The sequence below is a fragment of the Schistocerca gregaria genome, chromosome 5 (genome assembly GCF_023897955.1).
Source record: "Schistocerca gregaria isolate iqSchGreg1 chromosome 5, iqSchGreg1.2, whole genome shotgun sequence".
Classification (NCBI taxonomy): Eukaryota; Metazoa; Arthropoda; class Insecta; order Orthoptera; family Acrididae; genus Schistocerca; species Schistocerca gregaria.
The window spans coordinates 531,240,416-531,254,355 of record NC_064924.1 but is presented as its reverse complement, the minus strand read 5'-3'; the positions used below and the strand labels follow the sequence as shown (position 1 = coordinate 531,254,355).

At 41.3% G+C, this 13,940-nt stretch overlaps 1 protein-coding gene across 1 annotated transcript in view; it reads left to right on the top strand.

The window, feature by feature from the left end:
* The first annotated feature begins 2,564 nt into the window (after positions 1-2,564).
* LOC126272182 (uncharacterized) overlaps positions 2,565-13,940 on the top strand; it is a 1,390,907-nt gene continuing 1,379,531 nt past the window's right edge. Inside the window, 1 exon segment of the mRNA XM_049974835.1 lies at positions 2,565-2,968. Coding sequence (XP_049830792.1) covers positions 2,941-2,968 — 28 coding nt within the window. The 5' untranslated portion in view covers positions 2,565-2,940.

The window sequence follows — 13,940 nt, the reverse complement described above, 5'->3', positions numbered from 1 at the left end:
GCCGTCAGAAGTTTTAAAGGAATGTTGTCTACTCCCGGGGCGTTGTTTCGCCTCAGGTCTTTCAGTGCTGTGTCAAACTCTTCACGCAGTATCGTATCTCCCACTTCATCTTCATCTACATCCTCTTCCATTTCTATAATATTGTCCTCAAGTACATCGCCCTTGTATAGACCCTCTATATACTCCTTCCACTTATGTGCTTTCCCTTCTTTGCTTCGAAATGGGTTTCCATCTGAGCTCTTGATGTTCATGCAAGTGGTTCTCTTATCTCCAAAGGTCTCTTTAATTTTCCTGTAGTCAGTATCTATCTTACCCCTAGTGAGATAAGCCTCTACATCCTTACGTTTGTCCTCTAGCCATCCCTGCTTAGCCATTTTGCACTTGCAGTCGATCTCATTTATGAGACGCTTGTGTTTTTTTTTTCCTGCTTCATTTACTACATTTTTATATTTTCTCCTTTCATCAATTAAATTCAATATTTCTTCTGTTACCCAAGCATTTCTACTAGCCCTCTTCTTTTTACTTACTTGATCCTCTGCTGCCTTTACTATTTCATCCCTCAAAGCTACCCATTCTTCTTCTACTGTATTTCTTTCCCCCATTCTTGTCAATTGTTCCTTTATGCTCTCCCTGAAACTCTGTACAACCTCTGGTTTAGTCAGTTTATCCAGGTCCCATCCCCTTAAATTCCCACCTTTTTGCAATTTCTTCAGTTTTAATCTACAGTTCATAAGTAATAGATTGTGGTCAGAGTTCACATCTGCCCCTGGAAATGTCTTACAATTTAAAACCTGGTTCTTGAATCTCTGTCCTACCATTATATAATCTATCTGATACCTTTTAGTATCTCCAGGCTTCTTCCATGTATACAACCTTGTTTTATGGTTCTTAAACCGAGTGTTTGCTATGATTAAGTTATGCTCTGTGCAGAATTCTATCAGGCGGCTTCCTCTTTCATTTCTTAGCCCCAATACATATTCACCTACTACGTTTCCTCCACTCCCTTTTCCTACACTCGAATTCCAGTCACCCATGACTATTTAATTTTTGTCTCCCTTCACTACCTGAATAATTTCTTTTATCTCATCATACATTTCATCAATTTCTTCGTCATATGCAGCGCTAGTTGGCATATAAACTTGCACTGGTGTAGTAGGTGTGGGCTTCGTGTCTATGCTGGCCACAATAATGCGTTCACTATGCTGTTTGTAGTAGCTTACCCGCATTCCTATTTTTTTTATTCATTATTAAAGCTACTCTTGCACTATCCTTATTTGCTTTTGTATTTATAACCCTGTATTCTCCTGACCAAAAGTCTTGTTCCTCCTGTCACCAAACTTCACTAATTCCCACTATATCTAACTGTAACCTATCCATTTTCCTTTTTAAATTTTCTAACCTACCTGCCCGATTAAGGGATCTGACATTCCATGCTCCGATCCGTAGAACGCCATTTTTCTTTCTCCTGATTACGATGTCCTCTTGAGTAGTCCCCGCCCGGAGAACCGAATGGGGGACTATTTAACCCCCGGAATATGTTACCCAAGAGGACGCCATCATCATTTAATCATACAGTAAAGCTGCATGCCCTCGGGAAAAATTACGGACGTAGTTTCTCCTTGCTTTCAGCCGTTCGCAGTACCAACACAGCAAGGCCGTTTTGGTTATTGTTACAAGGCCATATCAGTCAATCATCCAGACTGTTGCCCCTGCAACTACTGAAAGGGATGCTGCCCCTCTTCAGGAACCACACGTTTGTCTGGCCTCTCAACAGATACCCCTCCGTTGTGGTTGTACCTACGGTACGGCTATCTGTATCGCTGAGGCACGCAAGCCTCCCCACCAACGGCAAGGTACATGGTTCATTGTATATACAAATCGATTACTGTCTCTATAAGTATTGTTTGTTACTGAGCATGAAAACCACACTCTTAGGAGGTCCTTAACGTTATATGGCGTTTCTGGATCTGGCTGATAGCTGTCAGGCGAATATTATAGTAAAATACGTCTGCGAACAACTGACCATGCGAATACTTTACTCGGGCCGCTTGGCAACTGCTGCTCTAAGACGGTCCTGGCTGTGACATCATGTCCATTCTTCCGCTCACGAAATAAGGCCAAGCAGGCAGTCAGGCTTCGGTACAACCAACACCGCCGTTACGGTACTGCTAACAGGAAGGCGTTATCAGCGTCAAGACTCTGTAAAAGTAACCGATTTTCTGGGACATAATAACGCGGCGGCACTTTTTCGTCGTTTTATCTGCAGAACCGCTTGCATTAGGTGAATTTTTTTCCTAGTTGTTGACTTAGAAGACAGGTTCCGAACATTATCTGAAGATGATGAGAACCGGAAATTCGAGAGTACGGCAGTGTTGACCGGATTTCCGCGGCGATATGTCGCGCGAGTTTACGTACGCCGCGCCCTCAGCAGCCGCCTCTGGCCGCTTTTCCCTGCTGCCGCGCCCCTTTGAGCAGCGCTCGGTACGGCCGGTCCTCGGCCGCGTTCGGCCGCTTCCGCTGCCGCTCGGGCCGGCTCGGTACGGTCTGGCCAGGCGGGCCCAGGCGAACTCTGCGCTCCGGCAGTAGCGAGCCAGCCTCTGGTCGGTGTGTTCGGTCAGTCCAGTTCGGGCGAAGGGTGCTCCAGGTGGCGAAGCCGCGCGCGCCTACCCTTTGCGAACTCGAAGAGCGGACAGAGGAGGACCGTCGGCCGGCGGTCGCGACCTGAGACGAGACGCGAGGCCAGCCAGCAAGCTGTCGGCGCGCACGAGCACAACGGCGGGGGGCGGCGCCGCCTCCAGCGTGGCCGTCTCGGGGGCGGGGTCGGCGCACCGCCGCCACCGCTCGCGGTCCGCCGCCCCCGACAAGCCGCGCAAGAAGAAGCACAACACCTCCGCTGCCACAAACTCGCTCGTCTCCATACCCAACACCATCAAGCTCTCCATGCTCAACAGCGGGCTCATGTCTCTAGGTGAGTGACCCTCCAAGTGTCACCATCGCTTTTGGCCGGCCAATATGTGTTTTCGTATATATTTGATACTGCCGTTTAGTTCAGGGAGAAATTAACATATGACAAAACAAATATTTTACAATAGTGTGCAGCATACTGCGAAACGGCAAGAATTAACCGATAAATATAAGGTTTTTGCTCGATTGCCGTACCTGTCGATAATTCCAAACTGTACAGTGTTTGAAGTGCACATGTCACATCGCAAATGGCGAGGTATCTAATGGTAAATACATCTTTCATTCACTCTTTACCTTTTCAAAAGTTCACTCAAACACTCGTTTGCAATTGACCGCATTCACCAAGAGGCTTCGATCTGTGCACCAAACAGAGAGTAAGTTCTTCTAGTGAATTCCCTGACAATATACAAAGTGGCCTGCGCAGTTTGCAGTATATGTTGTCTCGCTGGTAACTAGTCGCTTCTATCTCAGCTCGCGGTTTAATACTTGTAATCTTTCCACAGAGAGATTTGTTTGCTTCCGGAATGACTGTGCGGGTCATTTGACTGTGGCGCACGTTGCCGATGTTGCATTGAACCGTACAAGTAGCCCCCAGGAAATATTGACATCATACCCACTCAGCTACCTGCTACATCTGTGCAAAACGGATACGCCCTGAACACCGTCTATGGTACCTCCCGCTCCTTTCTTCCGGCGTGGCATATTGTTAATTATCTGCTGTCACGTCACTCTCCGGGGGTAATAGAAAGACAAATAAGCTATTTGTTTGGCAGTCACTTTCTCCGTCTGTTATGCATACTCCATAATATATGTCAGTTCTGTTAGAATACCGATATGAATATCACCTCACATTCCACTTTTACACGATATCAGCCATCCTGAATAATTTTTTTTAACGTCTTCATGAGAATTTTAAAACAGCCACTCATCTTTCAACGCTCACGAAACATTTAGGTCATTTGCTATAATGTTCCCGTTTTCATTGGCACTTGATACAAAGTCAACTTTTTAATTCTGCTCGGAGATTGTCGTATTTTCATCTTAGCATCGGTGAAATTTTGCGCGATACTTATATTACTGTGGGAAGGCTGATGAAGTACCCGAAGAAAATCACATTGACGCACATTAAAACGAAAATAGTACAAATAATTAATTCAAAGTAGGGCTAATACAGGATGAAATGTCTGTTTTCGATCCGCACGAAGTGATATAAAATTCTCAGGTTATTAGGGTAACACAGCCATAATCGGCTGCGCATTGCATCTAGCGAACGACAAACACGGCTTCTTAAAACAAGAGGTTCATCACTAGATAGATAACTTCGTCCGTACGCTTTATTAAATTGGTGTACAATATTAAATGTCTTCCACGCTATAACGTCACGGGTTGGAAAGGAATCCAAAGAACTCTTCTTAGCATCACTAGAACGAACGAAGGCAATAGTAATCCAACCATTACCCGTTCCTCGCACAGACATAGCCAAACTAAATCTTGCAACAGAACCCATCCACCTGTGGTCACCAGAAAATATTGAAGCCTCGTCGGTAGCTGAGCCTTTTGTTGCAAGATTTAGTTTGGCTATCTATGTCTGTGCGAGGAACGGGTAATGGTTGGATTACTATTGCCTTCGTTCGTTCTAGTGATGCTAAGAATTCTTTGGATTCCTTTCAACCCGTGACGTTATAGCGTGGAAGACATTTAATATTGTACACCAATCTAATGAAGCGTACGGACGAAGTTATGTCTAGTGATGAACCTCTTGTTTTAAGAAGCCGTGTTTGCCGTAAACTTGAAAGTTCTGAATCTGTGTATGTATGGTGTAAAGAGTGGTAGTTCTTTGACGCATCGGAAATATCTTCGACGTAAATTTTCCTGTAAACTCTTAAAAAACTGTTGTGCTCTTGAAGCTCATTAAGTGTACGTTATTAAATCCACATTACTTCTCATTTGTTTAGGTGGCAATCACGTTCCATCTGGTGTTGTCTGTTTCAAGAAGTAGATTAAACAATACTGAAATTTGCTGTAAATTATGAAAATTTCGCAGCTGTCTGCTGCATAGGGAACTTGAAAACACTAGAGGTAATTAGTTTGAAAATGCTGAATGTTGGGCACTTTTTAAGTAATATTATCTGATGCTGTGTTGCATGGATATAAAACGTACTATACATTTTCTTCTTCCGTTAGGTCCTCGGCTAGGTCTCTAGTTACATCCTGAAAACCAGTAAATAATTTCTTTGATACATCTACCAACCAGCTCTCCGATTAAACCCTCATTTCATTTTCAACGCAATCATAATTGTTTTTTGCTATTTTTTTTCCCTGGGCCACTTTTTTGTTTCCGTGTCTCAGCAAATCCCATCTTGCACTTCTTGCTGAGTAACGGTTTTCAAAGTAAAAATTCGTGTTTCATTGCCCTAATTCTAAATTTTTAAGGAACATTAATTGTAAACTTTCGTTTTCAAAACCTTACGTATGTAGTCCACCAAAAGCACTCAGGTGCTATTTACTCCTCGGTTTCTTTAGCTGTTCCTTCAGTCATTGTCTTCAACTGCTTTACTTTCTACTGGTTTTATTTCTTATTCATTTCGTACAATTTTTCCTTCAGTGTGTTCGATGTACAATATTTTACTTTATTGTAATTGCTCATAGAATTACTTTAAAACTTCGTGTTAAAGTCCCGACGTATGTGCATCAAAGGCAAAGGTTATGGTGCCGCAGGAAAACCATAGTGGTTCGCAAGTGTTCCCTTAACTCTTATTCCCTCTTTCCAGCTACGCGATTTGTAAGCATTAACAGATTTGAAAATACATTATAGCACAGCTGAGAATAATTTTAAGTGGTATTTCCTTGCGTAACACCTCTTTCAGTTTTGAAATTCGCCCCCCATGAATTGAAAACATAGGCTCAATACCGCTCATCACATTGCACCTCTGTAATGTGATGACCGCTCTCTCTCCTGTGGTAGAACACTGCCTTGAAGAGGATAGGGAATGGTTTCTACCGTGATGTTTGGATATAAAGTGACACCATATATACACTAGTGTGTGTAATTCCTATAGGAAATATGCGAAGTATCGGTGTACGAACTTAGCGGTACTGAAACGGTTATGATATGAAAATGATTAAAAGCAGAGCCGCAACGTGTTTCGCGTGAACACACCTTTATACCCAGAAAAATAATACTAGAGAAGCACTGATTTTATACATCGTTGGCTGTTTCCCGTATTTGTCATCAGTCTTTTTTTTATGTAGCCTGTCACGAGTTCCTCTTCAGCGGTTACATCCAACGTCCTCAGTTAAATGGGGTTAGATGTACTCCAGTCCCTCTTCTCCGACAATTGTGAACCTCCACTTCTCCCTCTAGTACCATGCAATTCTTTCCTTCATATCTCATGTCCCATCCTGACCCATCCTCTAATCAGTGTTCTCCAGATATTCCTTTCTTTGCTGATTCTGTGGAGAAACGCATCAGTACACATAATTTTCAACATCCTATTTTAGACGTGTACCGGTTTTCCCAGTTCATAATTTATTTCCACACAAATTTGCGTTACAAACGTACAGTCTCAAAAATTCTTTCCTCAAATTAGAAATACAACCCATTACCATAGCTAACACGGTGTAGGAAAGGCGTTGGCATCCAAAACAGCTTCCAGTCGTCTGGGAAGGGGTAAGTCTTTCATGGTTTTAAAGTTAATCTTACTCCTTACTTTGTGCAAAATAACGGCAAGTTCGGGTAATTATGATTGACAAGGATAGCAATAACACACTCTTTTCCCCAAACTATACCGCAAAGGCTCATTGATAGTGTGATCTGGTGACTAGGGGAGATGGGACACTTCATCTTCGTTCTCACAGAATCTATCCTAGAAGATGCAAGCTGTGTGAACGGAGACTAGTTGGATCACATCACCACCTTTGGGGTGGGACGTAACTGGTAAGCCAAAATTGTCACATAATCCTACGTAGTAATGAGACTTTGCAATCATCCGACGAAACGATTTTTTTCCATGTCTCAATAGACCAGGTCTCTTCGGCACCATGTTTTCCTACTACGGGTATTTGCATTGCTGATGGGTGGTTTCGTAATTACAGCTCGCCTTGCAGTTTCCTGCTTATGGAGCTCCATTCGTGTTGTTTTGCTGCTGACAGTTGGCGAGTGGGACATTGGGATCGGCAGTGATTTTGCAGCTGCCGTCCCCTTATTTTTTCGTGGTGCTAAACAATGGACATTTATGTTTCATACAAATCAGATACTCCTACAAGTAGTTCTCATTTATATCGAGTTAGTGGGAATCTTAAACTATTATATACTCATCGCGTTTATGGATCCTGAGGAAGGTTTCAATATATCAGGTGTGTAAACTGATTTTGAATGGTGAGGATAATAGGGATTAAATGTAAACCAGAACAGTTATTTACTGTTTGCGTGGATAACAAAGGGAAACCACGATGTCGTACATGTGATGCGAAAGTTGAGAGCAGGTTTTCAAGCCGAAGCGGCAATGGGAAAAGATGAAAAGGATTTAAATAGGTGGAGTGAGATCGAGGAAGAATATTACATGATTTGGATAATACAGAAATCGGTTTAAAAATTATCTAGTTAAACATGAAAATAACGGAACATAATATGAGAACAAAATCCGTAAGACTCAAAATGTGGACGATTTCACAGAATACGGGTAGTGGAGAAAATCTGAGCGTAGAGATTTCACAAGGTGGTCGGAACACAGTCGTAGAAGCAGATCGATTCAGGTCGTGAAAATTTCCAGCTGCAAAAAGTAGTCAAATGGAAAAAGAAGCTTCTGATGCTACGTCTGGACGACTTCTGCTCAGATTAGAACTGAAAGGTGTTCAATCACAAAACCCAGACAAGATACTGGAGCCGTCTAAAAAGCACAGCACAACAAGACGCAAAAAATTCATTAGGCTGACAAAGAAATGTGTGTTACGGATTGGAGTAAGCGAGGATAGAGATGTATGGGGGAACTCGCTAAAATGTGGGAACAGTTAATTGAACAAGTGCGTAGACCTTCTGGACTATATACTCCTGCTAATTTAAGAGACTAGAGGTGAAAACTTTCAGCGTTTTAAGACAGGAAACTGTGGTACAGGCTGGACAGAAAGTTGAGCATGGCAGGGCAGACTGGCACAGAAAAGATGAAGATTTCTGGATATTTCTGCTGGATTTTTTTTCTTCACTAACTGCTGGAATGTACCTCCAGTTTGACTACATTCTGCTGTTAGAGAAGATAGGATAAAATAAACAGCATGTCAACGTCGAAATTCAATTGAGATGAGCAGTACCGTAGGTGGTATTCGGGGTGTCGATAGAGATGTAAAGACATGAACAGCGCGTTAGTTTATTTTTTGTCTGCGACAAGCAAGTGGTAGGCAGTTGGCCTGAGGAGTAGCGCCTTTCACGGTTTATTACAAAGAGAATGCTGCAACTCATATTTTTTTCATTATACTCGATCTCTGTCCATAAGGCTCTTGTCTTTTATTCTAGTTGGTTTAATTCAAGGAAGAAAAACTTTCTGTAAGAAGACGTCAAGGCTGGTTACGTCATTAGTGACACTTTAAATTAGAGCAAACAACAGTCATTATTGTAAGTTTGGGCACTGGACTCGCGAGAGAAAGGAGCGGATTAGAGCTGTTCTGTGGTCGTTCTGACTAAATTTGCGGCTAAATTAATACCGTGAACATGCTATAATTACACCCAATAAAAATTGTGGACCTGCTGTAAAAAAAAAAAAAAAAAAAAAAAAAAAAAAAAAAAAAAAAAAAAAAAAACCGCCTTCATTCTTATCCAGACTAGCGTTTAGACTGCTGGTATATTAACTTCATTAGTTCACAGTATTATTCACCCAGATTATCTCTGTACACACACATACAAATCATTTTAATACGATTTGGAAGTAATACTTCAACTAATAAAGTTAATATACTATCAGTACTTCTATAACTGCTACTGTCACAAATGATAATGGAAATAATGTCTTTCACGAGTCCGCTCATAATTATCAGCCCATAAGTTATCTACATGTATATCTATCGGCACTATTATTGTTCACGTTGGTGGCACGGTTTTCAATATACAACCTCTCGAGTGTTTCTTTAAACAGGCTCACTCCTTTCTTCCTTAATTTTAACTGCTCTAGTATCTTACGACTATGAATGACACATTAATAAAAAAACCTCGTGAATGATTTCAAATTGATGGACCACTGTCATTTATTTTACCAGACCGAGACAAAAGAGAAGTGTTATAAGAACTTCGGCGCACAGTGCGAGGAACATACGTCAACTGTAGCTCGTGGACACGAAATTGGAATACTTCACAATTGTATTGACGAAGAATGGGTATTCGCCCCCTGAGCGCTAAGACAGCCACGAAAAGGTCATGCTCATATAAAGGAGTCTGCGAAATCCTAGGTTTTTCAGAGATTCATTAAAGACGTTACTGACTGCTTAGGAAAGAACTTAGTGAAATGGAATGTCGTTGTGATCTACAAACCCACTCAAAAGATGAAGGAACACTTGATTTCCGGGAAGGAGCTCGCAAAACACTGGAAAAAGCAACAACTTGCACGATACCGTGTAGTTATAGTGTAGGTGGTCACTACGAAGAGTGTGTTCGAAAAACTAAAAGAGCACAAGGGCAGCTGTAGAAGTGGATAAACAGATCAGCTTCTGCGAAAGATACTTTGGAGCCAGGAGCCCACTAGCTTCGATTGGAGAAGACTCTGGTACTGGCAGGTACAAGCGGAAACTAAAAAGGCTATACAGAGAAGCCGTCAGTTCTGATGCTGAAGGACATGCATAATAGTCTCTCACTGTGGAGTGATGACAATAGCGAACGAGACTAACCGACGACAGCCAATTGCGCTAGTGTGTTCAAAACGTGACGTCACGCCCCTGCGCAGGATCACGCAGGAAAATAAATTCCACATCAGTCAGTAGCGAACCGGCGTGTGTATCGGATCTTCGGAAAAGCAAGAACCCTCACAAATTTTTACTGCTGTCGTTCCATTGCATAGCTGATGGTTGTCCACATTCGCAAGTGTTTCGTATTTCATGTACTGAAGATATCCTCCACACATGGGTTCGAAGTGCTGAGTTTCAACAAGAAATTCTTCCGATAACGGCATAGTAGCCTGGAGGTGTGACATTTCCGGCAGTCAAAGTTCACATTTTCCTCTTTGGTTACAGTTCTATTACAGTATTCATGGCAGCTACAACAAAGCACCTCATGACGTCCGCCTACCACGGAGTGTACGTTTGCTAGCTTCCTACTTTTTAAAATACAGTCGGTGTTCAAATTGCTAACATCTTACAAGTGATTACTTTGAATGGAGGCTGCGACTCGTATTGTCAAAACCTAGATTTCGATGTCATCGTTCTTAGGTCGTTGAAACGTAATGAAAACCATATGCTTAGTCTTATTAACGAAAATTATTCAACTATTTGGTTCCCAAAAAACTGTCACGGCTTAAAGGAAGATAGCGACCTGTATGTGGTGACCTTTTTATGTAAGTTCGAACAGCTCGCGTAGAAGCAACTAACACTCCTTTTCAAACTAATGAACCTTGTCGTGAATGTCAGCAAAATGCCTTATCAGGTTGATCGCACATGTGAGTAAACTGTAACAGTGTTTCTAAGACAGGTTTTATTAAACTTCGTGAGGAAGGACGTGTGAAGTAAATCGTCGTAATTACTTAACGTCGTCTCGAGTTATGAGGTGTAAGATTGTATACTTGAAATCTGACCGGAAGAAAACATTAGCAAGAGATATTGACAAATTATTTTACGATTACAGCACACACGTTACATGACGCGTTCGTTCCCTTTTATCTTCATGAAGAACAGTCATCATTGATAAATCACTGCCGGATACAAGCGGCTCCCAGTCTTCTCCATACATAACAATCTTCAGCTTTTCGTGTCCAAGTTTTCCCTCTTCGTTGCTTTACGTCGACAAACTACCCTCCATTAGATTGCCTTCTAGATATCCTCTTATCTTGAAGAGTCCAACACGGAATCTCCTTCGTCCGTCTGTATTTCTTTTCACTGCATGCCCGATCGATCGCCTTTTCAGTTTCCTGATAATCCTTATCAGAGCTTTCAACTGTTGTCTTTCACCAAGTGATTTGTTTTCCTGTCCATTCTAGTTATGCTCAACATGTATATTTCTGTTTATCGTGGGACTAACGTCAATTTTTCAAGTATTGTGCCATTAAATGTCAATGTTTAGATTCCACAAGTTAATACTTACAGTGTAAGCTAGTTCTAAATTTTTCGTCCAAGACATATTGGGAATTTACTTCTGAATACAACATTCAGTTTTCCAAATCAATCTTAAGCCATTTTTACCCTCCTATTTATTAAGTGTCTATTCGATTGTTGTTTTCAGTTCACAAATTCGTCAATTGTTTGCACAACTTCATCATTAAACTTTGCTATTGTCCTGTCAGCGTAATGACTGTACAGTCTTCTCGTCTCACTGTAATTGATAATAAGGCTTACTTTCTTACATGGTCTGTTGAGTTTTTAAAACTATTGCTGAAATTCTTCTGGGTAAGAATCAAGAAAAACAATACCCCCTATAAATCTAAGCTGTGGAAGATAATGTGAAGCGCCACTTGAGCTGTTCAGCATGCCACCAAGACTTCAGACCCTGGTGATCTTCAGAGAAGGGCAGGTATGATGCAAATTGAAGAAAAATGCAATGTTGTGGAACAGAAATATCTTCCTGAGTAATTACTAGGGATAGCCCAATCAAACATTAAAATACGGGTACGACATCGCACATCGGCATATTAACGAAGGAGGTCATCTATTTTCAACAGAAATACACTATCAGAGTAAAAATTTGGTTTATTAGCGTAAAGCATCACTATATGAACTGCCTACTGAAATAATTACGCGAACATTTGTTAAATGGGCAAGGGATTGTAATTGTGCAATCTAACATTGGCACAGGTGGATGAACACAGTGCAAACATAATCACGAACTAAATAGCGGATACAGCCAGTGACTGCAAGTATGGTTACTGGTTTAAAAACGAACCTGGAAAAATAAGTATGAACACCTGTTGTTTTTGTTGTTAAGGTAGTGGTGGTGGTGTTGTGATCTTCAGTCTAGAGGCTAGTTTCATGCAGCTGTCAACGCTACTTTATCCTGTGGAAGCCTCTTCATCTCCGAATAACTGCTCCAACCTACATCATTCTGAATCTGCTTACTATATTCATCTCTTGGCCTCCCTCTAATGTTTTTATCTCCCACTCTTTTCTCCAGTACTAAATTGGCGAGCCCTTGGTGCCTCTGAATGTGTCCCACTAACGGATACCTTCTTCTAGTCAGACTGTGCAACAAATTTCTCTTCTCCTCAATTCTATTCAGTACCTCCTCATAATTTACTTGGTCTACCCATCTAAACTTGAGCATTTTTCTGCAGCACGACATTTCAAAACTATCTATTCTCTTCTTGTATAAACTGTTTATTGTCCATGTTTCACTTCCATACATGGTCACTCTCCATACAAATACTTTCAGAAAGGATACCCTGCTAGTCTACATTTTATATCCTCTCTACTTCGACCATCATCAGTTATTTTCCTCCCCAAATGGCAAAACTCATCTACTTTAAGTGTGTCATTTCCTAATCTAATTCCTAAGCATTACCAGATTTAATTCGACTACATTCCATTATCCTCGTTTTATTTCTGCAGGTGTTCATCTTATATCCTCCTTTCAAGACACTGTCCATTCCGTTCAACAGCTCTTCTAGGTCCTTTGCTGCCTCTGAGGGAATTACAATGTCGTAGGCAGACATCAAAGTTTTTATTTCTTCTCCCTGGACTTTGACTCCTGCTCCAGTTTTTCTTTTGTTTCCTTTACTGCTTGCTCAATATACAGATTGAATAACATCGGAGATAGGCTACAACCCTGTCAGTCCATTCTCAACCACTGCTTCTTATTCGTACCACTTGACTCTTGTAACTGCCATCTGGTTTTTGTACAAACTACACATAGCGTTTTGATCCCTGTATTTTATCCCTGCCACATCTAGAATTTGAAAGATAGCATTGTAGTCAAAATTTTCAAAGTATTTCTCGAAGTCTAGAAATGCAGTTTTACCTTTCCTTAATCTCCTAAGATAAGTCGTAGGGTCAGTATTGCCTCACGTGTTCCAACATTTCTACGGAATTCAAACTCATCTTCCCCGACGTCGGCATCTACCAGTTTTTCCATTCGTCTGTAAAGAATTCGTGTTAGTATTTTGCAGCCGTGGGTTATTAAACTGATAGTTCGGAGATAGTCACATCTGTCAACGCCTGCTTTTTTGGGATTGGAATTATGTTGTTCTTGAAGCCTGAGGATATTTCACCTGTCTCATACATCTTGCTCACCAGATGGTAGAGAGGACTGGTTTTCCATCTGGGCTCTTGATATTCATACAAGTGGTTCTCTTTTCTACAAAAGGTCTCTTTAATTTTCCTGTAGGCAGTATCTATCTTACCCATAGTGGTGTATGTCTCTACATTCTTACATTTTTCCTCTAGCCGTTCTGCGCTACCTGTAGATCTCATTTTTGAGACGTTTGTCCTCCCTTTTGCCTCCTTCATTTATTGAGTTTTTATATTTTCTCTTTTCATAGATTACATTCAGTATCTCCTCTGTTACCCAAGGATTTCTACTAGCCCTCGTCTTTTTATCTACTTCATTGTTCCATCTCTCAAAGCTACCCATTCTTCTACTGTATTCCTTACCTCTGTTATTATCAATCGTTCCCTAATGCTACCTCTGAAACTCTCTACAACCTCTGTTCTTTTCAGTTTATCCAGGTCCCATTTCCTTAAAATCCTGCATTCTGCATATTCTTCAGTTTTAATCTGCAGGTCATGAACAGTAAATTTTGGTCAGAATCCACATCTGCCCTTGAAAATGTCTTACAGTTTAAAAACTGGTTACT